General features: G+C 44.8%; 1 protein-coding gene across 3 annotated transcripts in view; it reads left to right on the top strand.

Moving 5' to 3' along the window:
• The window catches only part of agap3 (ArfGAP with GTPase domain, ankyrin repeat and PH domain 3), a 133,066-nt gene that overhangs the window by 57,999 nt on the left and 57,419 nt on the right, over nt 1-17,648 (top strand). For all 3 annotated transcript variants that reach the window (XM_076295263.1, XM_076295264.1, XM_076295262.1), the window contains exons 2-8: nt 2,788-2,846; nt 6,215-6,302; nt 10,479-10,564; nt 11,697-11,838; nt 12,267-12,401; nt 14,765-14,892; nt 15,417-15,572. In XM_076295263.1, coding sequence (XP_076151378.1) covers nt 2,788-2,846; nt 6,215-6,302; nt 10,479-10,564; nt 11,697-11,838; nt 12,267-12,401; nt 14,765-14,892; nt 15,417-15,572 — 794 coding nt within the window. The remainder of the gene's footprint in view (nt 1-2,787; nt 2,847-6,214; nt 6,303-10,478; nt 10,565-11,696; nt 11,839-12,266; nt 12,402-14,764; nt 14,893-15,416; nt 15,573-17,648) is intronic.

The following is a 17,648-nucleotide window of genomic DNA, read 5'->3' as shown; positions in this document are numbered from 1 at the left end:
GAGAGCAGGGAGGGAGTGTTGTGTGGTGAACACTGAAGTGTTCCAAAAATGGGTTCTAGCAATCCTGTGTTTGCAACTTGCCTTGTCATTTCCCTTGAAGGGAAAGCTAGCATCAGAAACCTCAAAACCATGCAAGGGACAAGCAGTCGCTGACTCCCCCTTCATGTTGTCTTTACTCCTCAGAATCTTTCCCTCTCTCTCTCTCTCCCTCCCTCCCTCTCTCTCTCTCTCTCTCTCTCTCTCTCTCTCTCTCTCTCTCTCTCTCTCTATCTCTCTCTCCCTCTCTCTAATCATTTGCTCACATAGACTTAGTATCGGTCATGATTGCTGAGCAGTCTCCTCCCTTTTTCCCTTTTTTGCCCTCTCTCTCACACACTTGTACATTCACATTCATCCTTTCTGTAACATACACACACTCACTTTCATAGACACACACACACACCTACACACACACACACACACACACACACACACTCACTCTCCACACACCCTCTCCACACACCCTCTATCTCATACACCGAGAACACTTCCCCTTTCGCTTGCTGTCCTCTCGCTCTCTGAATGCTGGAATAAAGGCCTCTAATGTCTCCGCGGTGCGTTGCAGTTGAATGGTAATTTTGATTGGAACAGACAAGAGCAGTGGAGTGAAAAACAAAGCCAACAACCTACAGGCCGGCCAAGCGCTCATCTCATCTACTATGGACAAAGGCGGCTGTGTCCTCCGGAGTCATCACAGGGGAACTATGACTGGCCCAATCCCCACTCCCTCACCACTGCGCTGTGGTCCTCAGAAAAACCATTCATTTTTGGGGGGTTGGTGTATTTTTGGATGTACTCCGTGCAGCTCTTTTTAGCTCTCGAGTTTTATTTTATTTTGGAGGTTGTTTTGACTAGGCAGGTCTCCAGCATATTACAGGGATAGTGTTCATGGAAGAGTGAACACCCTTCCACTGATGTCTTACTTATGAGTTTTGGAGGGTGGGAAGTTGAAACACTGGAGCACACGGTCATCTACAAACAAGTGAAATGCTACGCTGTTAAAATAACACTCAAATTCCTAACATGACAAGCAAATCAGTACGCAAATTGTACGTTTTAAGATTTTGAAATGGCATGTTTTGAAGCAAACAAGGGATGAAAGGATACTTATTGATTGCAAACCTCTCCACTCATGTTTGACTCCAAGATGGCCTGCTGGATGCTTTTCAGCTGCTGGCCTGTTTGTCAGAGATGGCCTGCTCAATTAGTGTAGTGTGCAGTGGGTGGTGATGTCGGCTCTAGTGAGTGTTTCACTAAGGAGAGTTGCCAGCCTTTGCTCATTTGTAAGGTGAGATTGATGCTAATGATGACTCCACAGCCTTAGCAAGCTACTGGCTCAATGCTGAAAGAGCAGACAAAATGTGCCGCGTTGTAATGGAGAAAAGCCTTGGAATCAAGTCTGTGTTATCGAAAGCCTTTCTCCAATCTAAAAATATATTTTATATTTTATATGATATTTGATATTTTAATGATTGAAGTTTACCACAGCTCACCCCATTCGTTTCAGCAGCACAGCAAAGAGCAAGAGGATATTTACCAGTGTGAACAGCAGTGAATATAGGCGCAGGCACAGTGTTTGCAGACAGGCCCCAACATGTACCGAAAGACACGCTGAACCAGCTGCTAATGAATTTGGGTTTGGCTCTGATCACTGGCTAATGCTACACACCCCTCCTGTGAAAGGAACCAAACGGATGCACACTGGTCGTAAACAGCATTATTGTTCTCAAGACATCGCTTTAGGTCTCTCTGGCTGACGGGACCTATCTCAGTTCAGCTTAACTTATTAGCAGCATTTCAGAGGCTGTGATCCCTTTAGCTTGTCATTGGAATCACTCCTTGACTGCTTAGTACTCATCTCCCTAACAACCACCTCTCAGATGGTAGGCTATCAGGTGACCCATTACTCAGACGTCTGCAACAGGAAGGAAATGTTTAAGTGTATTAGGTTTCTGGTTTATGTCATGTTTTACTTGAATTTAGTAAAGTTGAGAGCCTCACCATTGTAAAAAGGGTGGAATTTGACTGCAGTTGGAAGGCAACAAGCCCAGAATATCCTTGTAAAAGCAAACAATGCCTCTTGAATGAAAATATGGTGGTGTTGGGCTTTGAAAGCGTCCTCTTGTTTTGACTGCGGCTCATTCATGCCCTTGTCTGACTTTCTGTTAAAATGGTAGATAGCTCAAGGCTTTCATTCTAAACACCTCGTCTCAATGACAAAAACTCAATGAGTGACACATCCTGTTTATATACATATACAAGACAACTGGTTTAAGCTCCTGATGGAGTGAACAAAAAGTTTTGACGTAATTTATGGATTAGAGGAACATACAGGTTTTGAGCCCTCACCTCCAAAACTGTAGGCCTAGCTACTTGCTTTCCATGTCATATATTATAGTTATCTGAAAAGGTCCTGGCCTGGGTTGGCATGACTGTTATGATAGAAGAAAATATAGAATTTACCAAAAGGTCACGATAGAAAAAGCTGTTTGTGATGAACAACATGGACCTTTTTCTCCCAAGAGTGTGCAAGTGGTGCAACTTGACCTTTCTTTGCAGACCTTCATACCTTCAATTGTTTGAGCTAATCCTGAACATCTTTTGTTGAAGATGTGTACAAAGCAAAAAAGCATCCCTGTAGGACTGTTCATTCTCAGTAACATCAGGTTTAATATGGCTGTCTGTCTTATTCTCCTGTGTGTTAGCTGCTCCTATCATTGATCTCTGCTCTTTCTGTTTTTCTTTCAGACTCCTTTGTCAACAGTCAGGAATGGACATTGAGTCGGTCAGTACCAGAGCTCAAAGTGGTAAGTTTTCTGAAACTTAAAATTAAACAATGTCAAAATTAGGCAGTTACACAGATATGTTAATTTCATCAAATAGAACATTCTGGATTTTATATTTTGGTGTAGCGGAACCAGATATAATTTTATGTTTGTTATAGTTTGAGCATGAAATCCCCCAAGAATACTTCTTGGCTGTGAAGGAAGAAATTTGGACGGTAACAGTTTTGGTCATGAAAGGGAAGTAATGGATAGGAGAATTTCCGTACCTGTGTGCAAACCTGTGAATGAGCGATAACAAGCTTTGGCTCCCTGCATCACATCAACACACATTTATTGTGTTTGAAGAAGATGAAACCTTCACATGGGGGGAAAATACTACTGAGGCACTCAGCTCTGGCCCAAAAGCTAAAACAAATTATGCATACAAATGCATATTGTATGATAATTTAGCTACTGAATGTTGTTGTATTTGCATTTGTTATTATTTACACATACTCTCTTATGTAAAATGCTGTACAATGTAAAATGGAAGGATGCAAATGAGGGTGAAGTAAAATATCCCCTCGGTCATACACTGTAGCACATAACCATCACATTCTGCCATCCCATGGCACCATGCTGCCTATAAGATCATTCACCCTCCTCATAGAGGAACAGGCAGACATATTTGGAAGCAATCCTGGCTGTTGACTCTGTATTTTGCATTTATGGCTTAACTCTTGGCTGGGTTGCACAGAATACATAAAGAACATTAACTATTGCTGAATAGCTATACTCTACTTCTTAAAAATGCTATAAAGATCGGCAGTTGAAATTAGATAAATGCATTCAATAAAACAATGAGATGACTGCTCAGCAAAGCTGATTTTTCAGTCATATCTAAGCTCCACTATTAAACATAAGTTAGTCGAATGAATGCCATGGTTATGAGTTACAAAATGCCATGGAATGTGAAGCATGACCTTTTATTTTCAAATTCAGTAGAGTGAAAGATTAAATCTTGTGATCGTCGTAGTGTAGTGTCTTATCTCAGTCAGTCTGTAAGCAGAGTACTCTATCCCCCCTCACAGCTGCCTCCAGGTCACACCCTTAAACTAACAAAGAGCATTAACTTATTGTCTAGATTCACTTGGCCTATCTGTACGATCACATGCATTCTCTGCCACTTTTCTCTAGTCTATGTTATTACTCATGTTAAAGTTACGGCTCTCCCACAACAAGACTCTATTATCCGTCTTCAGGAGGGCTTGGCTGTGTTGGATCTGTTTTTTCCTCCTCCAACTTTTAAGACTGCACACACAGCTATCTCCCCTGTGATTAGCACCAAGCGTACACTTGGGGCCCACCCATGACCTCCGGCCTGAGGAGAGTGAGAGGGGAGGGGGCGCCGTGGTGCGGTGCGGTGTGGTGTGGTGGGAGAGCTGAAGAGTAGGCCGACTGCGTGTTGGAGTCTTTGTTCTCCTTAGACACGCGGGCTCATCCACCCCAGCCTGTGGGAACCACCTAGGTTGACGGTAATCCTGAAAGTGGAAAAGTTACATGCCCACCTCCGCCCCACCCCACCCCCACAAGTCTGGCTCTGCTGCCCACCTCTCCTCAGCCCCCACACACCCTTCCCCCAGGCACTGATGACTGTGAAGAGGGGGGCGTGGTGAAAGTGGGTTTGGTTGGATGCAGAGTCTTTACTCAGCCTCAGATGAGTCTGCTGCCAACTCTCCAGCTCTCGCATGCATGTCGTCATGCGATCATGGAGCTTGGCGCTGTAGGGTTCACTCTATGCTGAGACGCATCATTAGTGTTTGCCGTTGTTCTCTTGTTGTGGGGAGTCGTTTTGGTCATCAGATGGATGTTTTGGGTTGAAGGGTGTTAAGCCATCTTGTCTCTCCCAGCTGTGTTTAGGCGTTCAGGGACACACTTCATTAGAGACTACAGCTGCCTAGAGTGTCTGCTGTAAACAGTGCAGTTAAGTAGACTGACTAGAGTCAGAATGCAGCGCTTCACACAGAAGCACTTGCATTTGTATCGTTAGCGCATATGTTCCTTATGAAATCCAAGCTTTATGGTGAAAACCTGGCCACTGATTATTTGAAGTCATCACTTTCCAAACTAATGGCAGAATTGGAAGTGGCTAAAGGGTTCTGTGTGAAGCTCCCTGCGTGTTGCTGGAATGTAGCAATTGATTAAAGAACCCCTTCATGTTAAACCTAATAAATCTGACTCCACTTAATTTAGAAAGATACTCAATGTGCTGATGGGTTAATGTGATACTACTACACGTAGGCTGACTCATGTCATAGCAGTGGATCCCCACCGTCTGTAGATGAATGCCTCCCTTCTCTACTTATCACATGTCACCACTGCCAGTTAATTTGGGCATTTTCCGCGAAATGGAAATCGATCCCCCAAAAAACATGGGCCAAGTCAATGGCAGCATAGACTAAAAACCTTTACAAAAATGTCTTTAATCCAGACTGCAAATCATTTCGCGACCCCTCCAATATTTTTGGCGACCCCCAGTTTGAGAACCACTGTACTAATCTAATGGAAGTCCAGATGTAAGTTTCTGGGCTGGAAGCATCCAATATGCCATCAGCCCAGAAACATACATCTTGACATTATCAAAAAGAAAAGAGCAAAAAAAAAACATCCTATTGCTTCAGTTACTGAGTGGCCTCACTCTTGTCTCCTCCTCTCATTCTCTCCAGCTGCTTCTGAGGAGCTGTGACCGGTAGGCACACAGTCGGTCAATGCTGTTTGTGTGCCACTTGAGCAGTAGGAATCGGAATGGGTCAGAGGCACATCAGTGGGGCAGGAAATTGGCAGAGAGAGGGCAACGATTTTCGGGGGGACAAAAGTAGCCTGGTTGCTCAGGAGAGAGGAGAGGGTTTTTTATTAGACGACTGTGATTCTGCCCTCATTTCCCAGGTAGAGATGGCTGAAAGTGATGGGAGCAGGGGAGTTAAGGGAATGTGAATGTGAATGTACAGATGGCCTTTTGCTGGTTCCCATCTTGTAAAACTATGCTAATATATTACTCTTTAAAAAAATTAACTCAATACACTCGATACAAATCTTGAGCACTGTGTTTCAGACTTACCCCAATTATTCGGTTTATGAACACCCCAAAGACCCCTTTTTTGACCAAAGCTGACAGTGACTGCATGCTTAATGAGAGATTCACAGATCTGGCACTGGCGCACTTATCAGGGTTATGACGTAAATGCCATTCGTTCTCAACATTCTTTTGTTCCCTCACCTCACTGTCAAAGCACAGGCCTCCAAATGCGAAAGGTCACTGTGCCATGGCCAGAACATCGGTCGCTAATAATAGCGTCCTGTCGAGAGCTTGTCGGATGTGTGTGTAAACATTGTCTGCTGTCGTCTGGCAGGGCATCGTGGGGAACCTCTCGAGCGGGAAGTCGGCCCTGGTGCACCGCTACCTGACAGGAACATATGTTCAGGAGGAGTCACCTGAAGGTAAGCAGAGCAACCTGGACAAAGGGGGGGGGGGTGGAATAAACCCGCAGCAGACGGCTGATGCACCTGACCCCTATCTAACGTGTGTCCGTGCTACAGCCTGGGGGTGGGGGGTCTGCTGCTGTCTCTTCAGCTGGTTGGACAACCTCTCAACAATGTAGCTGGAGGACCAGCCCTGAACTTGACTGTGCCTTTAACTCCATATGCAAATATTAATAGTGCATGTTTGAGAAATAGATAGATAGATAGATAGATAGATAAATAGATAGATACTTTATTGATCCCCAAGGGAAAATTCAGGAAATGGGCACAAAGAAGAAGTACTGTAACTCTGTGTGTGTGGGTATGGACGTTACTTTTATAAGTGTCCATGTTTATGTTTTGCACAGGGAGAGACAGAGTGGTTTTCAGTGGTCTCATCTGAGATGAAAGGAGATAGTGGAGATAGTGAAGGCTCTAAGCCAGAGTCCCTTCTGGGTTTATAGAGGAGCTAAGCTAAGATTAAGCTGCCGATAGGAGATGGTGTGCTGTTTTATACACAAGTCACGTTGTCTTGACCGTTACTGAAGATAAAATTGGAACTAAGGCGATTTTGAAATGTGAAATTAGGTTTGAAATGTTGCTTGAACTTGAGGAATTTAATGTTCTAATAAACCAATCCAAATGATTAATGTATTCAATCATTTAAGTGTGGTTTGACTACCCAACTAAGCCTTTTTCTTTTGGAATTTCTAATGTCCCTAGCTACTGGACAAATGGCTTCTAGCAATTAATCTGAGGTATCTACTGTGACCCTTATAATCACATTTTCCCACCTTAGAAACAGATCTGTGCTCGATACATTATCATTCCTTGGGTGTTTCTCGATGTTGTTTTCAAAGGGGTGCTGATGTGAGGTACGAGGCGAGCTTTGTTGAATCATTGCTTTGGTACCGATTGCCTGCTCATTCCCTCATTACCGCGCTACTCATATGCAGGCTGATGTGTGTGTTTTATTCATGTACTCTGGAAGATTTCTTTTAGTTAGTCTTGACAGAGAGTAATTTGACTTATCATTCCCTTCTTATGTGTAGTAGTGTGACTGTAAAGGGATATTGTTTTGTGGAATGATGGATGGCTTCAAATTAACTTTTGTTTTTGTTGTCATCTATGCCTTTTCTGCTGCTATTTTCACACATCAGTTGGTACATTGGCTCTACATATCTTAAAAAAAATGATTCATACTTTTGTTGTATTCTTTTTTATATTCTAACAGTGTTGCTATGACAACTGTAAGTGTGTCCTGCTGATATTGTTTGTGTGTGTGTGTGTGTGTGTGTGTTTGTGTGTGTGTGTGATTCCATTCATATGGTCTGGTGTGTGTGTATGTGTGTTTGTTATATCATGCGATATCTTCAGAAGTCTTGATCCTGTGCCATGAATATAAACACCTTTATTGCAGGCTTTCTGTGTAAACCGCTTGCTTGCTGTACAGCCCAAAGCTTCTCAAGCTTCAGATTCTCTCACCCGACTGAGGGGTGAAACGCATAATCCTTTCATAATAAGGCTTTTTGCAAAATGACTTTTCCTGTGTTGGGTGGGGGGGGGGGGGGATTAAACTCCAGTCCTGCAATCCTGTTGGCACAGGTGAACTACTGGCAGTACTCCAAACATGCTGTAGTTAATGCTGAAGATTATAACAAAAACAATGCACTGTTCTTTTTTTTTATCTGAGAACTGATGGTGTTTTAAATGACAGGAAAATTAGGTCAGGCAGGGGTGCATTTGATGCTGTGTTACTCACTCAAACTGACATGATTGGGCGAGCCACAGTACAGACAGGCTAAAATGGCTGATGATGAGTCAGGTGGAGAAATTTGGATGTTATGACTACCCATGACATCTGCTTTGAAGATACTTTCTGTGGCAGAAATGGGTTTGCCAGCATTAGGCCATTTGATTGTTGTGCTGTTTTGTCTCCATTTGAGTTATCAGAAGATAACTCTGCAATGTAAGAAAGTGGGGTAGTGAATTGTAAATGGCCTCATTAGAGTACAAATAGATATGGACTTCCCTATATAGTGCTTATTTCATGATTGTTCAACAACTGGCTTTCATAAGCCATGAACCATCTTGAGTACTTTATTGAATAATGGTGTCATTTCTCATCATGGAGCCATTTGTTCAGTTCGGAGAAGGAGAGGTTGGGCCAATCTGGTTGAACAAAGTGCCTGAAGTGGCAACTGATGGGCTGTCAAAGGTGTGTTTGAAGCAAGGGAAGTGCTTTTTGTTTGAGAATTCAGACACGCCCTATTAAAGTGGTGCGCTGCTGGAAACCTGGGTCATGCTGCCTCAATGAAGCAATAATAATGATGGTTTTAATGTTAGAAACATTAATGTTAGACAACTGTGAGTTTTCATTGTGTCATGTGATGGTCACATGAGGTATTCATTTGTGTAGGCCTAGAAGTTGATTATAATTATGAAGCACTTCACATATCTAATGTATTTGACAGTAATTGTACCATTTAAGTGTATATACTGACTACAGAAATAGTGTTTTTTGATTAGTAATTGCTTAGGCAATTATTGGCAGTGTTGCAGTAACCAGTCCCACATATGGGCAACACGGTTAATTTTCATAGACCCTCATACTGTAGGTTCTGTTTGATGTCTTTTCATAACTCAGCCTTCATCTTAGTTGCTTTATTAATGCACTCTCTTTGTTGCCAGATTACGCAGCTCCATCAGTGAAATCCTCCAGACATGAGAATACCATCAAAAGCTGCCGTTTCCTTTCACCACATACAGAATTAAGTCGAGGCAGATGTCTTTCATTTTTCTCGCCATTCGTAGAGATGAGCGAGTGCTGCTGTCTGAAATTGATCTCCCCTCCGATGCCCATGTCCCATGTCTGTCCCCGTTCAGATGTGTAAAAAAAAATCTATTTAGTTTGAGCTGTCCTCAATGGGCTGTGGGTTTCATCAGGCTGTGCTTTTGGAGCCTGTGGCCAAGGAAGTGGAGACAAAGATGGGGGAAGAGGCTGGAGGCCAGCACACTTTTCTTGAACGCAGACACGAACAAAGGGATGAGATTTTCTCTCTCTCTCTGTCTCTCTCTCTCTGTCTTTTTTCCTGCAGTTTTTACTCTTCATTCTGTTTGGGATTACTATGTAGCTTATCACTTCATTGCATTGCGGTGGGAGATGTTTTGTTCGTCTCTGTGGTGGAGGCTAATGAGCTGCACACCAGTGCTAAGCGAGCTCTTTGGCGACACATCACTCACAATGGGATTACAAAAAAAAAGAATCCTGATTCAGATAAAACTCACAGAGAAATTGTAGTTCTTCTGTGATCGGGGACTTAACACCCAATGCTGTGAGCACTGATGGTCTCCTTTATATCTTTCCAGGATATATTTGGGTATATATCTTTGGCGATTGTCACTGCTGAGCGTATTACTCCCACCACGCACATGTCTTTGGCTGATGCCCTGCTGCGAGTGGGTGACTAGTGGGAAGTCAGAATATTAGGCCCAGAGGATGGGTGCCCAGCTGGACAAAAAGCACGAGCCACCCATCAAAATGACGCAGAGCTTGTTGCGTATTTTTACAACCCATTTCTGCCTTGCTTTTATTCTTTCTACTGACAAGTGATTCCACAGGTCACCCCGTCCATGCTTGGACTACTATGTGGTGTGATTTGAGTCATGGCCTCTTAAGGATGCTAAATTTAAATAGCGTCTGCCATCCGCCCGGCTTCATTAGTGGCCAGTGGTCGCTAGAGAAGGGGTTGCCTCAGTTACCGACTGTTGTCATGGTGTTATGAATGCTTTGTGCCTGAGTGCTGTTACTGCTGCTAGGGTCACTAGGAGAGGATTGTTCGGCAAAAAGGTTTGGAATAGATGGAGTGTGATGGATTTGAAGAAAAGGCTCGTTAAATTCATTAAATGAGCTGGTTCTCTCAGGCCAGCTCACACCTCAGCAGCAGGGAGGAGGCATTGACGGCATTGAAAATGCTTTCTTTTTGCTACCCATTTAATCCAGATGCCTTGATGGATATTCTAAAGATCTTTTGACGTTCAGATCTTACTGAGAATATGTCTCTCTGCTCCTCTTTGTCATTATTCCCCTCACTCTTTTACTCCTCTCCTCCTTCTCCTCCTCTTCTCATCTCCCTCTCTGTCTGTTTCTCTCAGGGGGCCGATTTAAAAAGGAGATCGTTGTGGATGGACAAAGCTACCTGCTTCTGATCAGAGATGAAGGAGGACCTCCAGAGCTACAGGTAGACTTCTTTTTTTTATCTCTCTCTAGTTCAGTCATTTTTCAAAGTGCGAGAGTTCAACAAAAACACAGATTCTCCCAATTAAATATTAAATTGATTTAAAAAAAGCTCCGATAACAGCCTTATAAGTGTAGCCATGTTGGCACTAGTCATTAACAAGGTCATTATCAAGGTGTAGTGGGGATAGGCATGCTGCAGTCCTTGTGTACATGTTTGTCTGCATGTGTGCGTGCATGCGTGCCGAAGGTGGAAAGGAGAGCCTGTGTGTGCCATCTGTATAGCTGGTCTTTCACGAGGAGTAGCAGTCTAATGAAAGTGGCACATTTAGCTGCACCAGTGCAGCATGCATCATGTGGGGCATGGGCTGTCTGTACACTGGCCTGCACCCCCAGTGGAAGTTAATGGGGAGCTGTATGTGCCTTTGGTGGCCCTGGTAATTAGGCTCCTTAATGAAGGGGCTCCATTACATAAATCCCCCGCAGGTGGCTCAGGGAAAACGCTGGGGCTTGAATTCTCATCATCACAACTCCACAAACTTGACTAGTGTGCGTGTGTGTGTCTCTCTCTCTCTCTCTCTGTCTGTGTGTGTGTGTCCGTGTGTGTGTTAAAAAAGTAGAAGTCAGATTAGTACTCCTAAATTGTGTCAGGCATCCGCTGTGAGTTGTCAGCATCAGTTAAGGCCTGTGGGTTTGCTCCAATGTCTCTAGGAGTGAGTAGGCACCGCAGTGTAATAAACTCACTTGATCGATGGCACTGTTCATTCAGATCCTTTCTGTAGGAATGCATTGGAATTAAGCACAGTGCTGGTGCTGCAGCTACACTGCCCTCCAATGGTGGTTAATGGAAATACCTTTGTTTTCACATAATTTTAACGGGCTGCTGATTACTGATTTGCATGGAAGCAAGGACAAATGTGGGTTTTCTGAGGGAAGCAGGTCTGCATATCTGTGTTTCATATAAATCATGAACAGTGTTGTATTATTATTGTTATTATTTGCAATCTTAGTGGATCAGGTTTGCACATATCGTGAAGCAGTGTTTTATATCAGAAGTGGCTCTACTTCAGTGTAAATTACACAGAGCATTTACCATGTGATGATGTGGTGATGTTCCGTCTGCCTGTCTTGGACAGTTTGCTGCCTGGGTGGATGCTGTGGTATTTGTCTTCAGCCTTGAGGACGAGATCAGTTTCCAGACAGTCTACAACTATTTCCTGCGTCTGTCTAGCTACAGGAATACAAATGAGGTGCCCATGGTGTTGGTCGGTACGCAAGGTAAGACATGCAAACACACACCCCACATGACAACATGTCAACAAAGCTCACTACAGAATATATAACTGATGTTTCAATTGAGTTCATTGACACAAAACTGTAAAATGTAGGTATTCCACAGTGTGTACCATGCATTATTTCTACCAAAGTTGTAATAAATTAGCAATTAATGTAATGACATCTTAGAATAAGTATTTTCTCTATTTAAATAATTAGCTATATCCAATGTGTCTCTCTCTCTCTCTCTCTCTCTCTCTATATATATATATATATATATATATATATATATATATATATATATATATGAATTACAAGGCTGTTATTGACCTTTGAGTCCATGAGGAAGATCAACTTATTGAGTCATTCATATCTGCTTGTTCCTATGGTCTATGCCAATGTCACATAAGCTGCTATTCTGTCTCCTCAAGATGCCATCAGCGCCACCAACCCCAGGGTCATTGATGATGCTCGTGCCCGGAAGCTCTCCAACGACCTGAAGCGTTCCACATACTACGAGACCTGCTCCACTTACGGCCTCAACGTGGAGCGAGTCTTCCAGGACGGTGAGTGCACAAACGGCCTTGGCCCATGGAAGGTCATCTCAGCAATTGTATCTCGCCATGCTTTCAGGAGAACCTTGGTGGTGACGTAATTCCATTCACTCCATCTCCTCTAGAATGGACCATTGAGCACTACACGGCATAAGGATGTTGCTTCTTCTTGCCCCATTTTAATTCATATTTGCTTGTTCACATAGAAAGCCAATGCAAGGTCACTTTAGAAAACCCCAAGGCCTTTTCCTTTTAGTTTTTTATTAAGGACCATCTTGTCTCTTTTCAGAGCTGCTTGGGTGTAGGGGTTGGTAGTGTGACGAAGGGGGGGTGGGGGGGGGTGCTCAGTGCCATTGTTTTGTGATGGCATCTGGAGTTTTCATCCGATTCACAGTAATTGCATCCTAAGGCAGCATTTAAATAATGCAGAGGTGCTGGCGCCTCATTCACTATCTCACACCAGCTCACGCTCTTCCAGCGAGTAGGGTCCGTCAACGCCTTTGCCTTTTGTTTCTCGTTTCATCCCTCTCTGGCTCTTCCCATGTCTCTCTTTCTCTCGCTATCCACAGCTTTTTTATTCTGTGGCTGTCAGTAGACCATCCTACTCCTATGAGCTCAATAGTCTTTGCAAGTCTCCTCTACTTTTTTTGCCATCTCATTGCTGCCATAAATGTCTGCATTGCTCCTCCTCTTCTTGCCCTTTGTCTGTCTCCGTCAATCTCTCTTTATCTCTCTCTCTTGATCTCTCTCCCTCTCTCTCTCTCTCTCTCTCTCTCTCTCTCTCTCTCTCTCTCTCTGTCCTCTATTCCTCCTTTTTGTCACTCATGTTTCAGCGGTCACTTCAGCCCACCCAAAGCCTGGTGAAGGGGCTGTGGAGGCTACCGACTGCTCTCTCTGTCTGCATGACAAATCAGCCACTCGTACTGCTTAGTCATGCTATCCTCTCTACTCTACCTCATGCGATTTATTCTGCTGAATGCCATATCATTGCAAGTAGGGAAGTCAGCGAAGAGACGTGGCGAGTGTGGGAGTATGTTTAAATGTCATTTCGAAGAGGTTGGAGAGGAAAAAAATGTACCATGCTATTGCAATACAGTGTTTTCTATTGCAATATTTATTTCTATTTTGTTTTATTGCGGTGCATGTGCCCACACTGATCACATGGTCCCTGAAGTCCATTAGATGACCTCGCTCTTCTCCTGGGCCACAGTGGCCATTGGAAACGAAGTTAGAGTTGAGATCAATTTACTGCACAGACTCCCTGTGTGTGAAATGTAATATAATATATGAGAAAAACTTGCCATATTGTAAAATGTGAGAGACCGCAATAATATCATCTCATCCAAATATTGTGATCATATCATATTATCGCCTTTGTGGCAATTCCCATACCTTGGAATTAGGGTTAGTTGGTTTATGCTGAATCACTGAGCTGTGGGGTTCTGCATAAATTGGTACTTTCATAAGCCCAGTATCCAGAGCTGGACAGTAACGGAGTACATTTACTTGAGTACAGTACTTGAGTACAATTTTGAGGGATCTGTACTTTACTCGAGTATCATTTTTGGGGAGTACTCATGACTTTACTCAAGTACATTTGAGAGGCAAATATTGTACTCTTTACTCCACTACATTTCTATCCATAACTGTGAGTACCCGATACTTCTACAAAAAAAGGAAAAAATTAAAATCTCGGAAACCCTCAATATGTTGTTTCCCTCTCAAACGGGATTGGATTGTGCAGGCGCCACTGATTGGGACAGCTTATCAGCAATCACCTTCAGCTGTCCACCAAAGTCAACTCCATGGTCAAATTTAGATAAGAGATAGAGATAGATAAAGAATGATAGTTTTCGCTTCAAGTGTTTCAATTACAAAATAGTATTTTGTATTTGAAATACGTGTTTTAAACGCATGTATTAGAAATACTGCCCATCCCTGGCAACATGGTAAAAAGATGAAAATTACTTGATTTTACTTTCAATTCCTTTTACATTCTCCAAGGTATTAACATTAACATTTTTCATAACTTCATGTAGGACGTTTCTGTAATAACATAAATGTAAGCACTGTGGCAGTGGTGATGCAATATTTAGAAAATGTAGGCTACTTTTGTACTGTTGATACTCAAGTACTTTTAAAAACAAGTACTTCAGTACTTTTACTTAAGTAGACATCTGACTGTTGTACTTTTACTTGTACTTGAGTAAAATTTAGCAAAGGGTATCTGTACTTTTACTCAAGTAATGAAGCTGTGTACCCTGTCCGCCTCTGCCAGTATCATCATGAGACAAGGCATGAGTTAAGTCCAAATGCGTGTGCATATGTGTGTGTGTGTAACAGCTGTGCGGTGTCTGTCCTCCTCTGACTTGCAGTCGCCCAGAAGGTGGTGGCCCTGAGGAAAAAACAGCAGCTCTCCATTGGCCCATGCAAGTCCCTCCCTAATTCCCCCAGCCACTCATCTGTCCCCGCTGCGTCCATCCCTTCTGTCCACATCAATCAGGTAAGCCCCCCCCCCTTCACCCTTCACCACCCCATTCGCCCCCCACCCCCTACACGCATACACACACCAGGCAGGTCAGGAGGTTAAGTGTGTTTTTTTTTTTTTTTTTTTTTTTTTAGAAAATCCATATACATTAAATACTGTAAATGTTGCATTCTTTGAATTTCTGTAAAGTAATGGTCAGTCTTGAGTGTTTTTGTGTAGTAATGCTTCGCTCATGTACTTAGAGCGGATCTTTTGCCTTGTGTGTTGCTGTTTATCTTGCAGTAACAGTAAATTCTCCCTTGCCTTCATTTTGAAAACACCATATGCTTTCTGCTTCATCCAACCCATCTCCAACTTTCTCTCTCTTGTTTTCTCTCTCTCGCTCGCTCTCTCTCCCTCTCTCTCTCTCTCTCTCTCTCTCTCTCACTCTCTCTCTCTCGCTCGCTCTCTCCCCCACATCTTCATCTCTCTCCACCTCTCCCTCTCCTGCTCTGTCTGTCTGTGTGTGTGTGTGTGTGCGTGCGTGCGCGTGTGTGCAGGCGGCTAACGGTGGGGGTGCCTTCAACGACTACTCGTCCTCAGTGCCCTCCACGCCTAGCATGGGCCAGCGGGAGATGCGGATCGAGACCATCGCCGCCTCCAACACGCCCACGCCCATCCGCAAGCAGTCCAAGCGCCGCTCCAACATCTTCACAGTAAGTATGCGCCAGCTGATGCAGAGCAACACGCACTCGCACTACTAGAGGGCTTGGCCTAAAGAGGTTTTTTCTGGGAGGGGTGTGCGCTGGGGGGAAAGGGCCGCGAGCCCTGACTGATTGACCGCCACAGCCCCCCCACCCCCCCCCACCCCTCCTCCTCCGCCCCTGCCGCCCCCCCTGCCGCCGCGCCTTGTCTCACCTCGCCCACGCCGTGCCACACTCCTGCGCCAACCAGCACCAGTCAGCCTCCGCTATCTGGGGGCGCCGCAGCCGAGCTCTTGTGTCTTTAACCAAAGCCGCCATCCTCCTCCTCCTCCTCCTCCTCCTCCTCCTACGTCTCCTCTTCCTCCTCTCTTCTGTTCTCTCCTTTCCTTCCTTCCTCAAGAGTTTCAAAATGTCCAGCTCCGTACTTCTGCCCCCCTTCCCATCTCGTTCCCTCGTAGACACACACACGCACGCATATGCACGCTGATGGAGTGTGGAAAACAAAACTAAATGGAGCAAGTGAAAGGCAAGGGGATGAACATGAAAGGAACTCCCTGGTGCAGAGGGGCTGCACTCTTCATGCGTTTCAGTCCTATGTGTTGATCTTTTTTGTTTTGTTTTTTCGCTTCTTTTCTTTTTGTTGTTTTTGTTTTTGTTTGTAAAGCACATTTGACAGCGGTATGCCAAGGGGAAACTTTGATCCCTTCCATTTGATCCCGCTCGGGTGAGAAACACCCATCGCCCCCACCCCCCCCCCCCCCCCCCTTCAAACTCCCACCCTACTCGCACCAACAACCGCACACAGGCCCCTCCCCCCCAACCCCCCTGTCCTGCGCTGCCTTATCCCACCGGCACATCACCCCCCCCCCCTCCCTGCTCTCTCTGCACCCTCTCCTCTCCACTCCATGCATCTGGAGCCTAGCCCTGGCACTAGCTGGTGTCTGCTATGGGACAGGCGTCGCATTGCATGCCCCCCCCCCCCCCCCCCCACACATCTCCCTTCCTCCCTGCTCTTCCCCTCCTCTACTGTTCTGGCGGCTCAGTACGGCGGCCGAGGCGGATCCGCTGCTCTCCTCTCTTCTCCACTCGTCCCTTTGCCTTGTGCTAGCCTCCCCTCTCCTCTCCTCTCCTCTCCTCTCCTCCTGTCCTGTCCTCTTCTTCTACCTCCTTCCCTGCCTGTAGGTGGTGAGTAGCCCCGTCCACCACCAACACCACCACCACCACCGCCACCAGAGGCACGAGGCCGCCCAGGTGCCCATGCCGGTGCCCGTCCCCGTGCCTGTGCGAGTGATGGAGCCGCAGAAGCACGCCACCTACCCGGTGTGGGTGCCCGAGTGGCAGGCCGAGCGGGAGTTTCAGCTCATGACCTTCTGAGAGGACACAGCCGGGTCCAGAGGGCTGGGGGAGCACAGTGGTGCACGGAGGGAGACAGGGAGTAGAGACGCAGGATAGGGAGGGAGGGAGAGATAGAGAGGAGAGGAGAGGAGAAGAGAAGAGGTGGGTTGGGAAGGGGTGGGAGGGGAGGGGAGGGGAGGGGCGGGGCGGGGCGGGGCGGGTGGCCTTCAGGCCTCATCTGAGCACAAACGACACTTCAAGATTTAAGAACAAAATGAATGAATGAGTGAATGAGTGAAAAATAAAATAACTTCATTTAAAATAATATTGTAATAAAATTGAGCATCGCCCTTGGTGGAAATTTAACAAAAAAGCAAAACACTAAGCCCCACCTGCTTTGTTGTAGTTTTATTTATTTAAATTACTGTAGACATTTCGCCATTTTGAAAGAAAAAAGTAATATGCAGAATTAAATAGTACCAATATGCTTCAGGCAGTCATTATGCCAGTTCCTCACTTGTATTTCTGTGAGAAATGTCAATACCCCATTTGTCCGATGCCCCGCTTATGATGTGAACCATATATACCTGGGTATTTTTTATACTAGTCAGTTTGTTGTAAGAGTGGCCTTAATGTTCTTTAAGTTAATTTGGACACCACACAGTGTTTTAGCACACATAGCTTATGACATAAAGCAAAGCAGCAGGAATTACATGCCAAATTACAATGCAAAGCTGACCAATAACTGTTGCT

This window comes from Alosa pseudoharengus, unplaced genomic scaffold (genome assembly GCF_046254945.1).
Source record: "Alosa pseudoharengus isolate Yale_2024_CS ecotype anadromous, Long Island Sound unplaced genomic scaffold, YU_APseudo_1.1 YU_APseudo_1.1_scf_2, whole genome shotgun sequence".
Taxonomy (NCBI): domain Eukaryota; kingdom Metazoa; phylum Chordata; class Actinopteri; order Clupeiformes; family Clupeidae; genus Alosa; species Alosa pseudoharengus.
This window is presented reverse-complemented; position numbering and strand designations above follow the sequence as displayed.